Below are 21,579 nucleotides of genomic sequence, written 5' to 3'. Positions count from 1 at the left end.
GGCAACATCCTGGTCAATCTCTTCTGCACCCTCTCTAAAGCCTCCACATCCTTCTGGTAGTGTGGCGACCAGAATTGAACACTATACTCCAAGTGTGGCCTAACTAAGGTTCTATACAGTTTAAATTTACAAACCCGGTGATTGTATTTATTGGGAAGCCAAGCACCAAAGACTTGTTCTGAAGCGAGTCTGGATCGGGGGGGGGTGGGGGGGGGAAAAGAGGCCCTGGAATTGACCGTGCACTAGCCCAGGATGTCACAACAAATCATGAAGAATTGCAGAATACAGAATTCAAATTTCACCATCTGCCAAAACCTAGAAAGAGGCCATTCAGCCCTTTGCCATACCATTTGTTATCATGGCTGATAACATCTAACTCAACTCAATAGCCAGATCCCACCGCTTGCTCTCCTCCACCATACCCTTTGATCCCTTCACTCCAAGTGCTAAATATAGATTTAAACCCTGGTCTCCTGGATTACTAGTCCAGTGACAATGTCTCCCCACAGGCCCATCAATTTCTCTTTATTTATTTGCTTTTATGCGTAGATGACATGCCTCTGCCACCAGGTTTAGATTGGAGTATAGTTCCACTCAGCTTGGTCTCCCTCGCCCTCAATATCTTACCTAACTTGCTCTATCTTGGCTGCTCTTTGCTTTTAAAAAAAACTTCCTAATCTGGACTCACTATACAGGCCTGAAGGGCAATGGCACTTCAATGTTTTTTTATAAATTGAGCGCACCCAATTATTTTTTCCCCCAACAACCAAATCACTTACATCTTTGGGTTGTTGTGGGGGAGAAACCCACACAGAAGAATGGGCAAACTCCACACAGACACAGTGACTCAGAGCCAGGATTGAACCCAGGACTTCGACCCTGTGAGGCAGCAGTGCTGACCACTGCGCTGCCCCGATGGTCAGCACTATTGCTTCACAGCACCAGGGTCCCAGGTTTGATTCCCTGCTGGGTCACTGTGCGCAGTCTGCATGTTCTCCCAGCGTCTGCATGGGTTTCCTCCGGGTGCTCCGGTTTCCTCCCAGTTCAAAGACGTGCAGGTTAGGTAGATTGGCCATGATAAATTGCCCTTATGACCAAAAAGGTTAGGAGGGGTTACTGGGTTAGGGTGGAAATAAGGGTGGGTCGGAGCAGACTAAATGGCCTCCTTCTGCATTATGTTCTATAATGCTATAAACCAGGGACCTGAAGGAAATGCTGATAATTTGGACATTCTGAATTCTCCTCAGTGTACCCAAACAGGCACCAGAGTGTGGCGACTAGGGGATTTTCACAGTAAATCATAGTAGTGTTAATACAAACCTACTTGCAGTGTTAATGTAAGCCTATTTGTGACACTAATAAAGATCACGGATCACTAGAACTGAAAGCTTGGATGAAATTTAAGCAACTTGTTTCAGTCTAGCTTAACCCTATATGCAGGATGGGTAGAAGCTGAAATAAGTTTGGAAGATAAGAGGAAAGATCATTGGATTGATTCGTACAACACTAATGGGATCAGCATTTTCCCGCTAGAACCAAAGCTGTAAAGAGTCATCAAGAGGACCAAGTACATTATATATGTGGTTTAGAGCCACATATCACTGTACACTACATTACCACCACCTCGCACACCTTCAGCTCAGCATTAGAAGCATGGTTTTAAAATGCAGAATGTTCCTGGTGCTACATAAACCCAAGTCATGGTTAAGAATCATATTGCAAATGGTGCTCAGATACTAGCTGAATGTAAAGGATATGAAAAAATTGATTTACATTTACAAGAAGCAAAACAGTCATTTATTTGGTTATTATTTTACAAGACAAGGCCATAAACTCTTGAGACATAGTCAGAATTACCATAGGCCTGTTCCCCAGTCAGTTCAGTCACTCTCTCCCAGGGTGAGCTTGTCAAACAGGTACTCTCCCGTGCCATTCTCAGGGGCTCCCAGTCTCTTCAGGTTGGTGATGTGATCTCCGAGCTTCTTGATCATCTTCACTTGTTCATCCAAGTAGTGAGTCTCCAGGAAGTCACAAAGCTGAAAAGAGACGAAACAACATTTTATGTCCAGCAGCAGATAAAAGAATGTGGGATCTTCCCTCCAGACAGATAGTTGGACATCAATGTTGTTACATCCCAAGAAATTAGTGAAAGACCCATTTCACCCAACCCCTGCCACCAGCAAAAGCAAAGCCATTAGGATTAGAGATGTTCCAAATAGTATCAAGTCCTACAAGCTTATGAACTCCAATATATCCCCCAGAAAAAAAACCAAGAACTCACATGAGGGTCAGTGTTCCCAGAGGAGAGTTTGTGCAGATCCAGCAGACTCTGGTTCACATTCTTCTCCATCTGCAGAGCTCTCTGCATTGCCTCCAGACCGTTGCTCCACTCATCCTGCTCTGGTTTCTGGAAGGGGAAAGAGAGAAAGGTGTGCTGCACTAAGAATGTTGTGTAATGTGTGTTTAAATCATGGAAGGTAACATTGGAGACCATTAGCTCTTGGGGCTAAAGTAAAAAAGGCAGGATGATCAGCCACGATGGTAATGAATGGCAGAGCAGGCTCGAAGGCCGAATGCCTCCTCCTGCCTTTATTTTCTATGTTTCCATTGCTGGCAGTAGATCAGTCCATTGGCTTGGCAGAGCTAAAGAAACTCCATTCCTGCTAAGTCAATGTCTTGTGAAGTCCTGACTTTATCAATGAGTCATAGCGAGAGCCCACATTTTCCACACTATTCCTAGTTTAGCCCCACAATGGTTGAACCAATACTTTTTGGAGCACCCATTTATTGATCCTCAGTATTCACTCGTTCAAGTGCGTCAAAGTTGAAATCATCTTTTATCTATCGTCACACACTCCATTTTACTGCTGCTCACATTCTAGAGGGTGGAGTAGCAAGATTTGGAAGTACAAAAAAAAAAAAGACACTTAAATTGCATCACCAAAGAGCGGAACTGGAAGAAAGACTGTGGACTGTGCTTGAGCGGCTGTAAAATGTACAGATGTTACAACTTTCTTTTTACTGATTTTGTATTGAAATTTACTTCTCTTTGCATTGTTACAGAGTTCAAGTTAATGGCGTTCTGTGTTGCGACGGTTAAATGTTATATTAGTGAATTGTAGGGGTTGGATTGGTGGGTTTGTTTTGGTGTTTCCTTCTCTGGGACTGGGCGGAAGGGGGCGAGAGGTATTGGGGGAGCCATCCGCGCTAGCTAACTAAAGTCAGTTAGTGAACGGGGGTGAGGAGAGAGGAGGACTGTGGATGTTGGAGCCTGGATAGCAGGCTTCAATGGGCCTACGAGGTGAGCAAGAGGGGGTGGAGGGAAAGGGGTTCGATGTTAACAATGGACAGGGGCGGGTCAGTCTTATGGGGCAGGGCCCGGTGGTTTGGTGATGGTGGATAGGAAAGGTGGGGTGGGGGGGGGGGGTGAGAGACCCCCAGTAAGGATAATCACGTGGAACCAGAGATGGCTAGGAGGTCCGGTCAAGAGGTCAAGGGTGCTTGCACATCTTAAAAGTTTGAAAGGCGATGTAGCAATGCTGCAGGAGACTCACTGGAGGGTGAAGGACCAGGTGAGACTTAAAAAGGGCTGGGTTAGCCAAGTGTTTCACTCCAGATTTGATGGAAGGACTCGAGGGGTAGCGGTGCTGGTCAGCAAAAGGGTACGCTTCCAGATGGAGAAGGTGGTGGCAGATAGGTGATTGTGACAGGGGCACTGGAGGGGAGATCAGTGGCGCTGTTAAGTGTATACGGTCCCAATTGGGACGATGTGGGATTTGCGAGGAAGGTGTTTGGGGCTATTCCCAACGTGCGCGTGCGTGTGTGGAGAGCTGGAACCTGGTGCAGGAGCCAAGGTTGGACAGATCACGGCCACGCTCGCTGGTCCCATCAGGGGGGCCGAAGGCGCTGGCTGGGCTAATGGTGGAAATGGTGAAGGCTGGAGTACCTTCCGAAGGTGATAGGGGAGGATCAGACGGGGTTCGTGAAAGGGAGGCACCTGTTTGCGAACATTAGGACGGTTTTGAACGTTGTTATGGCACCGGCGGAAAGAAAGGAAACAGAGGTAGTTGTGGCATTGGACGCCGAGAAGGCATTTGATCGGGTAGAATGGGGGCACCTGATGGCAGTGCTGGAGCGGTTTGGGATTGGACCAAGGTTTGTGAACTGGGTAAAGCTATTATATAAGGAACCGAAGGAGAGTGTCCGCACAAATAATATCATTTCGAGATATTTCTCTCTCCACCGTGGGACGAGACAGTGATGTCCTATGTACCCCCTGCTGTTTGCACTTGCGATTGAGCCGCTGGCCATCGCATTGAGAAGTTCGGGAGCATGGAAAGGAATAGTGCGGGGGGGATAGAGCATAGGGTGTCCTTATATGCCGACGACTTGCTGCTATGTGTCGGAGCCGAGTGCGTCGATAGGAGGAATATTGGAGCTGCTGCGGGTATTTGGGTCTTTCTCGGGGTACAAGTTGAACCTGGACAAGAGTGAGTACTTTGTGGTGTCTCGGTCAGGGGTGGGGGGCTGCCATTCCGTAGAGCAGGGACTCTTTAGGTATCTGGGGGTGCAGGTTGCCCGGGGGTGGGGGGAGGCTTCGCAGGTACAACATCACTAGTTTGGTGGGGAGAGTGAAAGCCGATCTGGCAAGGTGGGACGGCCTTCCTCTGTCACTGGCGGGTCGGGTACAGGCGGTTAAAATGAATGTGTTGCCGCGATTCCTGTTTATTTTTCAATGCCTACCGATTTTCCTGCCAAAGTCTTTTTTCAGGGAGATTGAGGGAAGGATTACCTCATTCATATGGGGAGGGAAGGTGGCCAGAGTGAGAAAGGTGCTGCTACAAAGAGGAAGGCAGGCAGGGGATTTGGGTCTCCCGAACTTGTTGTACTACTACTGGGCGGCGAATGTGGAGAAAGTGCGGAGCTGGGTCAGAGGGGTGGATTCTCAGTGGGTCAGAATGGAGGAGAGTTTGTGTAGGGGGTCGGGGCTGAAGGCACTTGCAACAGCGCCGCTCCAGATAGCTCCGGGGAAATATTCAGGGAGTCCGGTAATAATAGCTTCATTGAAAATCTGGAGGCAGTTTCGCCAACACTTCGGGTTGGGTTTAGGGTCAAGGGAAATGCCGATTCGGGGGAACCACAGATTTGAGCCAGGGAGGTGGGATGGAAGTTTTCGGAAATGGGAAGAGAAGGGGATTAAGACACTAAAAGATTTGTTTCTTCGGGGTCGGTTTGCAGGATTGAGGGAGCTGGAAGCGAAGTATGGGCTAGAGCAGGGAGAAGTGTTTAGGTACATTCAGGTTCGGGATTTTGCCAGGAAGGAGATACAGAGCTTCCCAGAGGACCCGGCCTCCACATTGCTGGAGGAGGTGTTGACGACAAGGGGACTGGAGAAGGGGGCAGTGTCAGCGGCGTACGGAGCTATTCTGGAAGAGGATAAGGCACCACTGGAAGGGATCAAAGTGGGAGGAAGAGCTGGGAGAGGTTATAGAGGAGGGGGTCTGGTGTGAGGTGCTCCGGAGAGTGAATGCCTCCACCTCATGTACAAGGTTGGGGCTGATACAGCTGAAGGTGGTGAATAGAGCGCACCTCACGAGGGCGAGGATGAGCCGATTTTTTGAAGGAGTAGAGGATGTGAGAGAGCGTTGGGGTGTCGGACCAGCCAGGGTTGGAAACGGGAGTGGCGGCAGATATCATAGCGTTCGCCTCGTTGATCGCCCAAAGGCGGATCCTGCTGGGATGGAGAGCAGCCTCTCCACCCTGTGCCCTGGTGTGGCTGGGGGGGGGGGAACCTGTTGGAATACTTGACCCTTCAGAAGGTTAAGTTCGAACTGAGGGGAAGCTCGGAGGGGTTCTACAAGTCATGGGCACTATTTATTATGCACTTTCAAGAACTGGATAACATCGATCAGTAGTTGGGTGGGGGGGCTATGTAGATTAAGGGTGACTATGGGTAATCCCTGATTCCTTTGTGTCATTTATGTAAACATGTGGGCTGAGGTTTGGGGGTTGGTGAGTAGATGGGTTCGTTGTTATTATGGGGATTGACATATCTTGTTGATGGGTGTAAATGTGGGAGAAAATGTGAAGAAGGAGAATAAAACATTTTTTTTTAAATAAAAAAATTGCATCACCACCAGAAGGCTGTTAAATTCCAACCTTGACATCCTCCAGGATGATGCGGCCTCCACGTTTATTCTGGAATTGCATCAGTTTCTCAGCGTGTTCCCGTTCCTCATGTGACTGCTCCTTGAAAAACTCAGCAAAGTGACGCAGGGCAACATCATCCCGGTCAAAGTAAGAGGACTGCAGGTAGAGACAGTGGGAGAGAGGCAGGTCAGACCCCCAGCTATCAGATTCACCCCACCCTTCCTTGACCTCAATACTGGCCTCCAATTAGGGGACCAGAGTTTTGGTTTTTATTGAAAACTAAATTGCTTTATCAATGCTTTTCCTCAGTATGTTGAAACCCATCCCTGTGGATGGTGGGAGGAAACCTGACCCAGAGTAAACCCACAGTGGGTCACCAGAGGGTTCCTGCCAATGAGGCAGCAGTGGTAACCACTGTGCAAGTAATAATGCTGTTTGGATTGAAGTTTGTTGACCACAATGAATTACATCCTTTCTCACACTCAATGATGGAAAATAGAAAATCCTTCAAATTCAGTACATCAGCCAGCCAATTATATTTAATTGCTCCTCTTAACATAACATAAGAACTAGGAACAGGAGTAGGCCATCTGAATTTACAGTGCAGAAGGAGGCCATTCAGCCCATCGAGTCTGCACCAGCTCTTGGAAAGAGCACCCAACCCAAGGTCAACACCTCCACCCTATCCCCATAACCCCACCCAACACTAAGGGCAATTTTGGACACTAAGGGCAATTTATCATGGCCAATCCACCTAACCTGCACATCTTTGGACTGTGGGAGGAAACCGGAGCACCCAGAGGAAACCCACGCAGAGGATGTGCAAACTCCGCACAGACAGTGACCCAAGAGCTGTGAAGCAATTGTGCTGCCCACAATGCTACTGTGCTGCCCACGGTACCTTCAAACTAAGCATTCTACCAGAAATTAAACAGAATCCTGGAGTTAATTATAGATCCAAACTGGAAACAGCAATTCTAAAATAGGGACAAACACCAGCCTGGAGTGTTCAATCTATTCAGTCTGGGGAGGGAATATATCCAAAGCCAACTCATTGACCCAGAGAAACTCTACCTGCTCAGAAAGCAACAAAGCCACAGTCTTAAATTGAAAATAGGACTCCCAAAAATGTAAAACTCACCATGGAGAGATAAACATAGGAGGAATAGAGCTCCAGGTTGATCTGCTTGTTAACAGCATCCTCACAGTCCTTGTGGTAGTTCTGACGCACTTGGGAAGCCATCTTACTGGTTAAGGGTCAAAGTCAAACAGCAACAACATGACCTCAGTCCTCACAAGCTCTTGTATTTATACAACTGGGACATCCTGTATTCAAACAGGGAATGACATCACCAATGATGATTGACAATCCCTGATAGCCAATCAGGAATCTGCCATGAATCGAGGCACCAATTAATCAATGAGAGGGGGTTGGGTGTGACACCCAGAGCCAATCAGGTCTGTGGAATACAGGAAAGATCAGGATGGTTACTCTGTGATTGGGCCATTCAACCCTTCAAACATTTTCCACCATTCATATTGTGACTGGATTGAATTCTAACTCTGTAAACACGTCTCAGTCCCATTTGCCCACACACAACAAAAATCTAAGAACCTCAGCGTTGAAATGTTAAAATGACCTCTAACATTTTGGGTGACAGAGTTCCAGATTTCCATCATTCTTTGTTGAATAAATGCCTCCGAGCTTCACTCCTGATCAAGCTGGTTCTGACGTTAAGGCTGCGCCTCTCTTCCCACCTGGGGAAGGCCTCCTTCTGCCATGTGGAGATTCTCTGATTCTCTCTGGTTTCGCTCTACCCACCCTATCAAATCCAATAATCATCTTCAACACGTCCCCTAATTCTAGACTCTGTGATTGAAAGACCAGTCGATACAAACGGTCTTCATCATTTAACCCTTTTAGCGACGATTCCGTTCCGGTGAATCTTTTCTGCATCTCCACCAAAGCCAATTTATCCAAACTGGACACAGTGTTCCAGATGTGGTCTAAGCTGCTCTTTATATGGCTGTTTCAAAACCTCTGCCTCTCTCTATTCCAGCCCCCTATGATGAAGAATAAAATTCCATGAGCCTATTTAATTTGTAACCGTCACGCAAACTTCTGGACAAGGAGGCAGAGTGGGCCATTCGGCCCCTCGAACCTGCACCACCATTTAATAAGGTCTTGGCTGATCTGATAAAGACATCAAATCTCCCCCCGATAACCTTTGACCCCCTGTTCCCACCCCTGCTTACCAAGAATTTATCTGCCTCTGCCGTAAAAATATTCAAAGATTGTGTTTCCCCACTTTTTCAGGAAGAGAGCTCCAAAGACTCGTCTTCCGTCCACTGGTTTTTTAGGAATTTCTGTGCGTGGACAGCGTTGAGCAGAACAGATTGGACGAGGCTGACCTGCCCCAGACAAGCCACAGAGAATACACAAACCAGCTGACAAATTGGGGCAATGCGAAATGGATTTGTGGCGAATATCAAACAGAAAGCTATTGCTCAGTCACTGTTAAATGGGATGTGGAGCTTTATCCCCAAATCTAAGAACTGTAGACCTTTTATATGGTCTTACTACTCTAATTTAACAAATAAAAAATATTTTTCTTTCTGTGTTTTGTCTTTTTTATTATTTTTTGTTTTTTGTGGTGTTTTTTTGGTGAATTGATGACCTGTACGTTTATCGACACGTACAGGAGTTAAGCCAGCATCCGCCACTGACGCTGGCGTGATGCTGGGTGTGACAACCAAGCAAAAGAACAGAAAGTAACTGATGGATAAAACAAACGAAGGGAGTGCCCCAAAACAACGGGTGGAGCACAAACCCAAAGAGAACGAGAAAGGAAACAAAAACTTATCAAAAACCCGTCAAATTAAAGTGTGAGAATCGGGGTGGATAAGGCAATCCAACCCCTGCGGTGCCCACCGAGCACGGAACGCCTCGAGTGTGCCCGTGGACACCGCATGCTCCCACTCCAGGGACACCAGGCCGCGAACGAGGCCACGGAAGATGGGCCGACAGTCAGGCTGGACGACCCCCTCGGTCGCCCGCTGCCTGGACCTATAAATGGCAAGTTGGGCCAGGCAATGAAATGAAAATCGCTGGTCACAAGTTGGCTTCAAATGAAGTTTCTGTGAAAAGCCCCTAGTCGCCACATTCTGGCACCTAGTCGCCACATTCTGGCACCTGTTCGGGGAGGCAGGTATGGGAATTGAACCGTGCTGCTGTCCTGCCTTGGTCTGCTTTAAAAGCCAGCGATTTAGCCCTGTGCTAGCAGGTTCACGAGGAGGTCCTCCGCCTTCCCGGCCCCCCTCCGCACCGGATGTCCGTAGATCAGGAGTGTGGGGCTGAAGTGCAAAGAAAACCTCAACACCAACGCTGTCAAGAAACCAAAAAGGGAGTGCAGCCTGGGACAGACAACATAAACGTGCTCCACGGTCTCCAGGCCGCAAAAGTGGCAGGTCTCTGGCAAAGCCGTGAAGTGGTTCTAACAGGTTTAGACACCAGTGGTTTCAAGGGGCTGGTTTAGCACAGGGCAAAATCGCTGGCTTCGAAAGCAAACCAAGGTAGGCCAGCAGCACGGTTCAATTCCCGCACCAGCCTCCCCGAACAGGTGCCGGAATGTGGCGACTAGGGGCTTTTCACAGTAACTTTATTGAAGCCTACTTGTGACAATAAGCGATTTTCATTTTTCATTCCATTTCCCCCTTGTCTGAAAACTTCCGAGTCTACTTTTTTCTTGGCTTATTAATTCGTGGGCCGTGGTTGCTGCTTGTGTTGATTCCCAAATTTCTTTCTCTGTCAGTCTGGCCTCAATAAAAGTTGAGATGGATTCGCACGTAAAAAGAAGTTATTTATTTAGCTTGCAAGCTTGATTAATTTCATAGAAATATAAGAGACATCCAGTTTCCTATATCCCAGAAAGCGAATGAACAAAGAAACAAAGGGATCTCTGCAAATCAATTCAATTGGTATCAAGTTTCACATACTCGACGCCCATAGGTCAGCCTATATCCCTCCTGACCTGTTTGATCTATTCTGATTGGCTCACTTCCAATCCCTTTCTCTGGCCCCTATCAATGCAGCATCACTCTCATAGACACACCTCTTCCTGCTTTTTCCATGCGGTCTCAAATCCCTTTCTCCCTAACTGCCAGAATCAAAGTGGCTTATTTCTACATTACATTAACTAGTATCTCTAAAGTAACTATTTTATATCACATTCGTCATTCCCTCCTTTTATCATTCCATGATAACCGAACTATCCAATCCATAGCTACGCTTCCTCATCTAAAAAGATCCGTCGCTGCATTTCCAATTCCTGTCTTAGCCCCCCTTCATCTGCCTCACCCTCATGGATTTTAACAGTTAAATTTTTTTTTCGGTGATTGGGGCGGTGATCTGATCCAGTGCACCCCGCATTCTACCCATCACACATTTAAGGATGGCCAGGCCCACAAAGATGCAGCCGATAGCTACCACTAGATACATGGCCATATTTATCAACCAGTCCTTCCATCCTCCAAATCCCCAGTTACCCCAAGAGCCAGGATCCTGCATCCCGTCCAAGTGATCCCGTATGCGATCCATAAATTTAGTGATGTTAGCGGTCAAGTCCTGAACTCCCATGATACACTTGCCCTGTACTATGGCGCATACCCCACCCTCACGGGCCAGAAGATAGTCAAGAGCATACCGGTTCTGCATTGCAAACAACCGTAGCTGAGACAACTCCTTGGTTATTGCCCCGAGGGCTCCCAAGGTTTCATTTCCCAAGATGGTAAGGCCGCAAATAAAATAATTCCGATCACTGACAGCCAAGGAACCCCCCACACCTCCCAGTTTATCCAACTTTGAAATGCCATTCGGGCCGCCCAGCAATGCGGAAAGCCCTAGTCCCAACAGTGATATGAGAGACATTCGCCCAGCCACAGAGGAGCTGGAGGCCAGCGTTCAATGGAACGCAAGTGATGTTGTAACAAACGCATTGGCCAGACGCCTGGGTGATATGGCACCTCCTGTCCGTACAGGTGGGAAACAGGCATGTTATATTTGTGTCCACCTCTACCAGCAAACAGCCATATCCTTCACTGCTGAAGCAATTCTCGTACAACCGGGAATCCCTATTGGGAGTGAAGTGGCTAGGTATGTACGCCCTCCACCGTCGCAGCCTATCGTACTGTGAATGGGAATTATCCCGAGGAAGGGCAAGGCAAATAGCCGGTGGTGCTGAACCCGGATCGTAAGGAAGAGTGACTTGCTCGGGCAGTGGTTCGGAATGCTGACAATGAACCACCGTTTGGGGAGTGCCCCAAAGCGGTGAAACAGAAAATAACCTAGACACCGCTGCGGGGTTTGGGTAGCAGACAACCCGTCCCTGGCCATACAAGCGGTGGTAAATCTGGTAGAAGAGATTCATACTACCCAGGTTTTCCTCAGTTTGGCCTTTAATTAACTTAAGTATATCTCCCGGTAACCTACGTTCTAGCTGTACTTCCCTTCTCATACATCCCGTCCTCTCTCTAGTCCCTTTCTCTTTCTCATAGCCTCTTCCTACACTCTTCTGACAGCCTGATTTTACCTTTATTGTACCACTCTTAACACATCCAAAATCAAATTTACATGTATTCCAAAAACAAGGCAATGTCCATATAATGTTCCCTTCCCATCGCCGGGACCGGTGCAACTGCTTCATGACTCCTGCATTCTCCTTAACTTTGATGACCTTCCATGAGTCGATACCATGTCCTCGTATATGGGGGCAGCGAAGAACATCACCTTTGCATAGGTGATGTATTCTTGTAGATTGGTTGGGGCTACACAGATATATAATATTCCCCTTTTCCATGTCCACCGCCAATAACACGCCAAGCGAAGTGAGGCCAAATATCAGACAGACGATGCGTAGCCACTCCATCATGCTCCACACCTGTAAAATAGCACTGGAGAAGGGAGGCAGGTTAGTATCCGACCTTTTACAGTAGTGGAGATGGACTCAATTTACAGTGATGTAGGTGGACCCAAGCACTTCGCCCCTCCACTTTAACTGCTGTGGGGGTGGTAAGGAGAACTTGGAAGGGCCCGTCCCATCGCGGCTCCGACCCCTTCCTAGTCCAATTTTTGACCATGACATAACTACCGGGCTGGACTGAAAGTGAGCTAGGTCATGGGGGCGATGGCTGGTGAGCCGCGCGGACCTGGCCATGGAGTTCCTTGAGCACTTGCGTGAGGGCTAGAACATAGACGGTCATTTCTTCAGTCATCTGATGAAACTGAACCAGTCTGGGAACCTGCAGGCTCCAGGGAGTTCTAAGAGGCCTGCCATAAAGAATCTCGGCGGGAGAGAGCCGGGCCGGTCCCGCAGGTGTAACCCGCAGCTGGAAGAGGGCAACGGGGAGCAACTTAAGCCATGTCAGTCCCGTGTCTGCTCTTAATTTAGCCAATTTAGTTTTGAGGGTCTGATTGTGTCTCTCAACCAACCCGGCCGCCTGCGGTCTGTAAGCACAGTGTAACTGCTGGCGTATGCCCAACTGGGAGCAAAACTCCTTGTTAATTTGTCCAATAAAATGAGGCCCATCATCAGAACTTAACTGAGCTGGTATACCGTACCGGGGAATGATTTCCCTCATCAAGACTTTAACCACAGTAGCAGCTTTATTATCGATAGTCGGATACGCCTCGACCCATCTGCTGAACACATCCACAATGACCAAAACATATTTGTAACATTGACACCTTTCCAACTCAATGTAATCCATTTGGAGCGTCTCAAAGGGACCACTGGGCAACGGGGTTTGCCCCTTCCCACAAGGGATACCTTTTCCGGTGTTATATTGCTGACAAATCAAACACCGATTACTGATACTTTGGGCCAACCCCATAAAGCCAGCACATCAGACATACAAGTCTGATGTGCTGGCGTGGTCCATAAAGAGGAAACAGAATCATATGTACAACCTAACCGTTTCCACATTTGTTTATCACTCTCAGGAGCGTCCTCCTGTAACCTTATGACGTCTTGGATGGTTGGCATTGACTTGTCAGAAGCAGACATATTTATAGTAGATCGTTTAGTCTGACTTAACATCTTAGGCACCATCACTTGCTGAATTTGCGCAGCTGTTCGCGCTGCACAATCTGCTCGTTCATTACCAACGTCAACTGGGGTTGTACCATTCGTGTGGGCAGCGCATTTAATAACGGAAATCTGCGCGGGCATAAGGAGGGCCTGCAGTAGGTCATTAACTAAACCCCGGTGGGATATTTGACCACACATAATCATGTCAGGTTGTTCTGACGAAATGTCACTCAAATCGCCCCTTATTGTGGTAGTTTCCTGAATCAAGGCTAAACAGTCGTGGCCAGGTGCGTCTTCATGGACAGGGGGACCACTAAGAAAACAGGCTGGATTGATAGTGGTACAGTATTTAAATGTCAGACGTGGATTGTTCAAAAGGTATATCTCATACCTATTCTGACGAGCTGCGGTAAGATGCTGACCATTCGCCCCATATCCCTGGCATGGTACTGGTCATGGACCTGACGTGTAATATGAGGGCTTACCGAAGCTGACTGTGGCCATAAATGTGGTGATATTGTAACAAAATCGGCTGTACCTTCTTTTCCCGTGACTGTGGCTGTAACCTTGACTGGCCATTCGGTCTCAAGTAATGGCCGGTATTTGTCCTCCAACTCCCTGTTTCGTCCAGTTCTGTCATAGGCCAGGGTAACGTGATGCAGTGACTGTTCAACGTCTAACGTCCACCACTGGGGGGTGATAGAAATATAGCACTGTTGTCTCATCCTCCTCTTCGCTGATCCACCCATCCAAAGTCACTATATTGGAGCTCCTGCTGGTAAACTACCATTTCTGCCGCTTGTTGGGGTCGCAGATCATCCTTTTTCATTACATACTCAGTCTTAACCTTTGTAACTGAGCCTCCTTCTTGGCCTACACCCTCCTTCCAGTAAAATCTGACTGCCCTTGCCATCTGGGAAGGGTCGTTCTCTGTCCAATTCATGTTATTACATTTCACAGCAGTAACCACAGAAGGTGGTAGGCAATGCATTAACATAGCACAGTATTGACGGGAATTCTGACCATTTTGATACAGCAAATCGCCTGACTGCCCCCGGTAGATTTCATTAAAACGCTCCAGAAATTCCCCTGGCTCTTCAGTTTTCCTAGGTTTTAGGTCTAAGATAACAGAAAGATTTATGGGCCTTTGAAATGTGCTATTCAACGCATTCAAGATCTGTGTCCTTCTTTTCTCTATTTGCTCTTTTTTTTTTTTTAAACTTAAAAATGTTTGAAAATTCAAATTGAATTACTGCAACTTGCAAGCTTAGCTCTGATCTCAACTCAGAACTAAATTTACAATTTGCTTAACACAAACTTGTATAACATTTACAACTTAATTATTTCTTTATCTTAACAATTTTTCTTTTAACAAGTTTTTTTTCTTTTACATACACATAAGTATTAGCAAAATCAACTATCATCTCCAGATTGACACTTTTTAAAATGGTGTCCATGATCTTCTTTAAGTTTCTATTAATCTCCAGATAAAATGAGATAAACCTTATTTCAAGTAAGTAAAACTTAAGATTCTGGCAATTTCAATCAATTGCTTTCGAAAATAATAACTTTTATCAAAGAGGTGGAGAAACCCACTGGTTTCCTTTAATTAATTCAAAACGTAACTTTGCTGGTGTTCACTGACTCAAAGGAAAGGTATCCGATTACACTGCAGACTGGTGCTGTTATCTCAAGGCCTGAGTGAGAAGCACTGTCTGTTTTCAACTTCGCCTGCTGCTGTTAACCCTTTGAGAGACTTCTGCTTCAACCAATATGCAGCATTCCTCACAATCTCAACTAGACCTCGGAACTGCGTTTTTCGCCAATACAGTCCAAGGAGACAATTTTAGCTTAATCAACTATATATTTAAAACACTCACACATAGAGTTGAACCATCTTCAGATTTAAAAACAGTTATACTGGACTGAACCTTCATCTACTGAAGTCCCATCAGCCCCTGAACCCATATAATAGACTGAATCCTCATTACTGAAGTCACATCAGCCTCTGAACCCATATAATAGACTGAACCTTCATTACTAAAGTCACATCAGCCTCTGAACCCTTATACTTGGAATTGAATCATCATTTGAGATGTCCCATCAACCCAAAACCCTAACCCAAGCCGAAACAACAATATGAAATCCCATCAATTAAATTGCTAATCCCCAGACTGACCTGTGATTTCGTCGAGGCGGTCTTTCTGTGCCAACCGCGAGTGACCAGACTAATCAGACGATAAGAAGAGGGGAACAATCAATGCGCGGTCGTTTTCCAGTTCGACATTGAGGGCCCTTTGTTCCCCATCCTCCTGTTCATAATCAGTCTAATTCTGATTTCGCAGTTGGATCAGGATCGCCCTGAGAAATCCCGGTTTTCGGCACCAAATGTTGATTCCCAAATTTCTTTCTCTGTCAGTCTGGCCTCAATAAAAGTTGAGATGGATTCGCACGTAAAAAGAAGTTATTTATTTAGCTTGCAAGCTTGATTCATTTCATAGAAATATAAGAGACATCCAGTTTCCTATATCCCAGAAAGCGAATGAACAAAGAAACAAAGGGATCTCTGCAAATCAATTCAAATGGTATCAAGTTTCACATACTCGACGCCCATAGGTCAGCCTATATCCCTCCTGACCTGTTTGATCTATTCTGATTGGCTCACTTCCAATCCCTTTCTCTGGCCCCTATCAATGCAGCATCACTCTCATAGACACACCTCTTCCTGCTTTTTCCATGCGGTCTCAAATCCCTTTCTCCCTAACTGCCAGAATCAAAGTGGCTTATTTCTACATTACATTAACTAGTATCTCTAAAGTAACTATTTTATATCACATTCGTCACTTGCAAGGCCAATACTTGTTGCCCGTGGCTTTCTCGGCCATTTCGGAGGGGCAGTTATGGGTCAACCACATTGCTTTTTAAAAAATATATATATTTATTAAAGTTTTTTAACACAATTCTTCTCCCTTACAAACAAACCCCCCCCCCCCCCCCCCCCCCCCCGTAACAAAAAAAAACGAGAAATCGCGCAGAGCAAGATATATACATGGCAAAATGATATATTTACACAGCTTTGTACACTGGCCCTCACCCGTACGTGCCAGTTTCCCCAACCCTTCATGTTATCTCTTGCTCATCCACCCTCCCAGGCAGTCCCCCCTCTCCACCCCCCCCCCCCCACAAGGTTGATGCTGCTGCTGACCGACCTTCTTCTAACGCTCCGCGAGATAGTCTAGGAATGGTTGCCACCGCCTGTAGAACCCCTGCGCAGACCCCCTCAAGGCGAACTTTATCCTCTCCAACTTTATGAACCCAGCCATATCATTTATCCCGGCCTCCAGGCTGGGGGGCTTCGCCTCCTTCCACCTTAGCAAGATCCTTCTCCGGGCTACTAGGGACGCAAAGGCCAGAATGCCGGCCTCTTTCGCCTCCTGCACTCCCGGTTCAGCCCACAGACCTTCCTCGATCTCCTACCCCAGCTCATCCTCCCATTTACCCTTCAACCAGCGCTTCCTCCTCTTCTTTCAACACCTGGTGTATTTCCGACACCTTGCCCTCCCCGACCCATACACCCGAGATCACCCTGTCTTGAACTTCTTGTGCCAGGAGCAACGGGAATCCCCTCACCTGTCACCTCACAAAAGCCCTCACCTGCATATATCCAAAGGCATTTCCCGGGGGTAACTCTAACTTCTCATCCAGTGCCCCTAGACTCGCAAACGTCCCAGTCAACCACATTGCTGTGGGTCTGGTGTCACATGTAGGGCCAGACTGGGTGTGAATAGCTGCCGTGGACATTTTAATCACAGAAAACGGTTCAATTTTCAAGGACTAAGAGCAGTCTGGGAGAATTTGTGTCTTAAAAGACACCAGCCGGAAATTTGAGTCCCACGCCGGCCCGGCAACGAGGAGAGAAGTCAGCGGGAAATCCAATTGACAATGGCGGGACCGGTAGAAAAATAGTCGGGCCACCTCCTCCTCCTCTTGCCGCCCCCCCCCCCCCCCCCCCCCCAAAACCAAAATACACACAGCGGGTGTTCGGTAAACCCCACCGACTGCCACCCCCCCCCACCCGCCTTTTAAAGGATCAATGCAAGACTGACCGCTATTCCTGCAAAAACAGCTGTGTACCTTCACTACGGTTATATTTCTAGTAAACACTTGGGAACATGGACAGCCTTGTCGCAGTGGTTAGCACTGTTGCTTCACAACGCCAGGGCCCAGTGGCAGTCTTCACAGTAACTTCTTTGCAGAGCTTTATCAACTGTGCACTCCCACCCCAGTGATTAACAGGCAGAACTACTTTTCCAAACTGGATATTCCAGATGTTGTCTAAACTGCTCCTTGTACAGCGGTTTCAGATCCTCTACCCCCTCTCCATTCCAGCCCCTCTTGGGGATAAAGAATAAAGTTCGATTAGCCCTGTTAGGCATCGAGAAATCTTTGTGAACCAATCATGTCAGCTACAGAATTACACAGGGAAACAAATCTGGTCAGTGACATTTATTTTCAAATGCAGCAACATGGCAGAACAGAAATTTAGCACAAAAAACAGCAACCACAAGTTGGACCACTCTTCACTGCAAGAGGATTAAAGTCAGTCAATCCAGGGTGAGCTTGTCAAACAGGTACTCTCCCGTGCCATTCTCAGGTGCTCCCAGTCTCTTCAGGTTGGTGATGTGATCTCCGAGCTTCTTGATCATCTTCACTTGTTCATCCAAGTAGTGAGTCTCCAGGAAGTCACAAAGCTGAAACAGGACAGAAGAGAAATTAGTGTGGATCTTCCCCAGATGGAAATTCTTCCCCCACCCCCTCAAGATGGTAAATCTGATGCATGTAGGTGTGATGGGCAGATTTAGCTAGAATTACCCACAGAAGTGGCAATTCACCCATTCTCCTGGAGAGTGAAAAGAAACATTGATGCCTCAGAATGGAATTTAGTCAAACCCAGCAATGGGAAACCTAAAATAATTCTGCGAATGACTACAGATTCCAACATCATTGGATAAAGAAACAAAATTCAACTCACATGAGGGTCAGTGTTCCCAGAGGAGAGTTTGTGCAGATCCAGCAGACTCTGGTTCACATTCTTCTCCATCTGCAGAGCTCTCTGCATTGCCTCCAGACCGTTGCTCCACTCATCCTGCTCTGGTTTCTGAAAGGGGAAAGAGAGAAAGGTCTTTTTTGTGCTGCACTAAGAATGTTGTGTAATGTGTGTTTAAACCATGGAAGGTAACATTGGAGACCATTAGCTCTTGGGGCTAAAGAAAGAAAGGCAGGATGATCAGCCACAATGGTAATGAATGGCAGAGCAGGCTCGAAGGCCGAATGCCTCCGCCTGCCTTTATTGTCTATGTTTCCATTGCTGGCAGTAGATCAGTCCATTGGCTTGGCAGAGCTAAAGAAACTCCATTCCTGCTAAGTCAATGTCTTGTGAAGTCCTGACTTTATCAATGAGTCATAGCGAGAGCCCACATTTTCCACACTATTCCTAATTTAGCCCCACAATGGTTGAACCAATACTTTTTGGAGCACCCATTTATTGATCCTCAGTATTCACTCGTTCAAGTGCGTCAAAGGTGAAATCATCCTTCATCTGTCGTCACACACTCCATTTTACTGCTGCTCACATTCTAGAGGGTGGAGTAGCAGGATTTGAAAGTACAAAAAAAGAGACTTCAAATTGCATCACCACAGAAGGCTGTTAAATTCCAACCTTGACATCCTCCAGGATGATGCGGCCTCCACGTTTATTCTGGAATTCCATCAGTTTCTCAGCGTGTTCCCGTTCCTCATGTGACTGCTCCTTGAAGAACTCAGCAAAGTGACGCAGGGCAACATCATCCCGGTCAAAGTAAGAGGACTGCAGGTAGAGACAGTGGAAAAGAGGCAGGTCAGACCCCCAGCTATCAGATTCACCTCACCCTTCCTTGACAGCAGTGGTAACCACTGTGCAAGTAATAATGCTGTTTGGATTGAAGTTTGTTGACCACAATGAATTACATCCTTTCTCACACTAATGATGGAAAAGAGAAAATCCTTCAAATTCAGTACATCAGCCAGCCAATTACATTTAATTGCTCCTCTTAACATAACACAAGAATTAGGAGCAGGAGTAGGCCATCTGGCCCCTCAAGCCTGCTCCGCCATTCAATGAGATCATGGCTGATCTTTGTGGCATCAGCTCCACTCTCCAGCCCGTACACCATATCCCCAAATCCCTTTATTCTTTAGAAAGGTATCTATCTTTTTCTTAAAAACGTTTAAAGAAGGAGCTTCAACTGCTTCACTGGGCAAGGAATTCCAGAGATTCACAACCCTTTGGGTGAAGAAGTTCCTCCCAAACTCGGTCCTAAATCTACTTCCCCTTATTTTGAGGCTATGCCCCTAGTTCTGCTTTCCCCGACCAGTGGAAACAACCTGCCCGCATCTATCCTATCTATTCCCTTCATAATTTTATATGTTTCAATAAGATCTCCCCGCATCCTTCTAAACTCCAATGAGTACAGTCCCAGTCTACTCAACCTCTCGTCATAATCTAATTCCCTCAACTCTGGGATCAACCTAGTGAATCTCCTCTGCACTCCCTCCAGTGCCAATATGTCCTTTCTCAGGTAACGAGACCCAAAACTGAACACAATACTCCAGATGTGGCCTCACCAACACCTTATACAATTGTAGCATAACCTCCCTAGTCTTGAACTCCATCCCTCTAGCAATGAAAGACAAAACTCGATTAGCCTTCTTAATCACCTGTTGCACCTGCACACCAACTTTTTGCGACTCGTGCACCAGCACACCCAGGTCCCTCTGCACAGCAGCATGTTTAACATCTTACCGTTTAAATAATAATCCATTCTACTGTTATTCCTCCCAAAAGGGATAGCCTCACACTTGGCAACATTGAATTCCATCTGCCAGACCCTAGCCCATTCACCTAACCTATCCAAATCCTTCTGCAGACTTCCGGTATCCTCTGCACTTATTGCTTTACCACTCACCTTTGTGTCGTCTGCAAACTTGGACACATTGCACTTGGTCCCCAACTCCAAATCATCTATGTAAATTGTGAACAACTGCAGGCCCAACACTGATCCTTGAGGGACCCCACTAGTTACAGGTTGCCAACCAGAGAAACACCCATTTATCCCCACTCTGCTTTCAGTTAGTTAACCAATCCTCTACCTATGCTACCACTTTACCCTCAATGCCATGCATCTATAGTTTATGTAGCAACCTTTTGTGTGGCATCTTGTCAAAAGCTTTCGGGAAATCCAGATATACAACATCCATTGGCTCCCCGTTAACTACTGCACTGGTAACGTCCTCAAAACATTCTACCAAATTAGTCAGACACGACCTTCAATTGGAAAGAAGAGGTTTAGGTACCTTCAAACTAAGCATTCTACCAGAAACTTCACAGAATCCTGGAGTGAATTATAGATCCAAACTGGAAACAGCAATTCTAAAATAGGGACAAACACCTGCCTGGAGTGTTCAATCTATTCAGTCTGGGGAAGGAACATATCTAAAAACAACTCATTAACCTAGAGAAACTCGACCTGCTCAGAAAGCAACAAAGCCACAGTCCTAAATTGAAAATAGGACTCTCAAAAATGTAAAAGTCACCATGGAGAGGTAAACATAGGAGGAATAGAGCTCCAGGTTGATCTGCTTGTTAACAGCATCCTCACAGTCCTTGTGGTAGTTCTGACGCACTTGGGAAGCCATCTTACTTGTTAAGGGTCAAAGTCAAACAGCAACAACAGGACCTCAGTCCTCACAAGCTCTTGTATTTATACAACTGGGACATCCTGCATTCAAACAGGGAATGACTTCACCAATGATGATTGACAATCCCTGATAGCCAATCAGGAATCTACCATGAATCGAGGCACCAATTAATCAATGAGAGGGGGTTGGGTGTTATACCCAGAGCCAATCAGGTCTGTGGAATACAGGAAAGATCAGGATGGTTACTCTGTGATTGGGCCATTCAACCCTTCAAACATTTTCCACCATTCATATTGTGACTGGATTGAATTCTAACTCTGTAAACACGTCTCAGTCCCATTTGCCCCACACACAACAAAAATCTAACAACCTCAGCGTTGAAATGTTAAAATGACCTCTGACATTTTGGGTGACAGAGTTCCAGATTTCCATCATTCTTTGTTGAATAAATGCTTCCGAGCTTCACTCCTGAACAAGCTGGTTCTGACGTTAAGGCTGCGCCTCTCTTCCCACCTGGGGAAGGCCTCCTTCTGCCATGTGGAGATTCTCTGATTCTCTCTGGTTTCGCTCTACCCACCCTATCAAATCCAATAATCATCTTCAACAC

The 21,579-nt window shown here is 46.6% G+C and overlaps 2 protein-coding genes across 2 annotated transcripts; both read right to left on the bottom strand.

The window, feature by feature from the left end:
• Positions 1 to 1,768: 1,768 nt before the first annotated feature.
• On the bottom strand, positions 1,769 to 7,416 carry LOC140403777 (ferritin heavy chain B-like). Its single transcript, XM_072491939.1, has 4 exons — positions 7,292 to 7,416; positions 6,160 to 6,306; positions 2,282 to 2,407; positions 1,769 to 2,036 (listed from the first exon to the last, which is right to left on the bottom strand). The coding sequence occupies exons 1-4, from the start codon at positions 7,391 to 7,393 to the stop codon at positions 1,881 to 1,883; spliced, it is 531 nt and encodes a 176-aa protein (XP_072348040.1). The 5' UTR covers positions 7,394 to 7,416; the 3' UTR covers positions 1,769 to 1,880.
• A 10,423-nt stretch (positions 7,417 to 17,839) lies between these two features.
• On the bottom strand, positions 17,840 to 20,969 carry LOC140404143 (ferritin heavy chain A-like). Its single transcript, XM_072492559.1, has 3 exons — positions 20,868 to 20,969; positions 18,955 to 19,101; positions 17,840 to 17,986 (listed from the first exon to the last, which is right to left on the bottom strand). The coding sequence occupies exons 1-3, from the start codon at positions 20,967 to 20,969 to the stop codon at positions 17,840 to 17,842; spliced, it is 396 nt and encodes a 131-aa protein (XP_072348660.1).
• Positions 20,970 to 21,579: the final 610 nt, after the last annotated feature.

The sequence above is a fragment of the Scyliorhinus torazame genome, chromosome 29, assembly GCF_047496885.1.
Source record: "Scyliorhinus torazame isolate Kashiwa2021f chromosome 29, sScyTor2.1, whole genome shotgun sequence".
Classification (NCBI taxonomy): Eukaryota; Metazoa; Chordata; class Chondrichthyes; order Carcharhiniformes; family Scyliorhinidae; genus Scyliorhinus; species Scyliorhinus torazame.
Note: the sequence above shows the minus strand (reverse complement) of the source record. Positions and strands in the feature narration are given on the sequence as shown.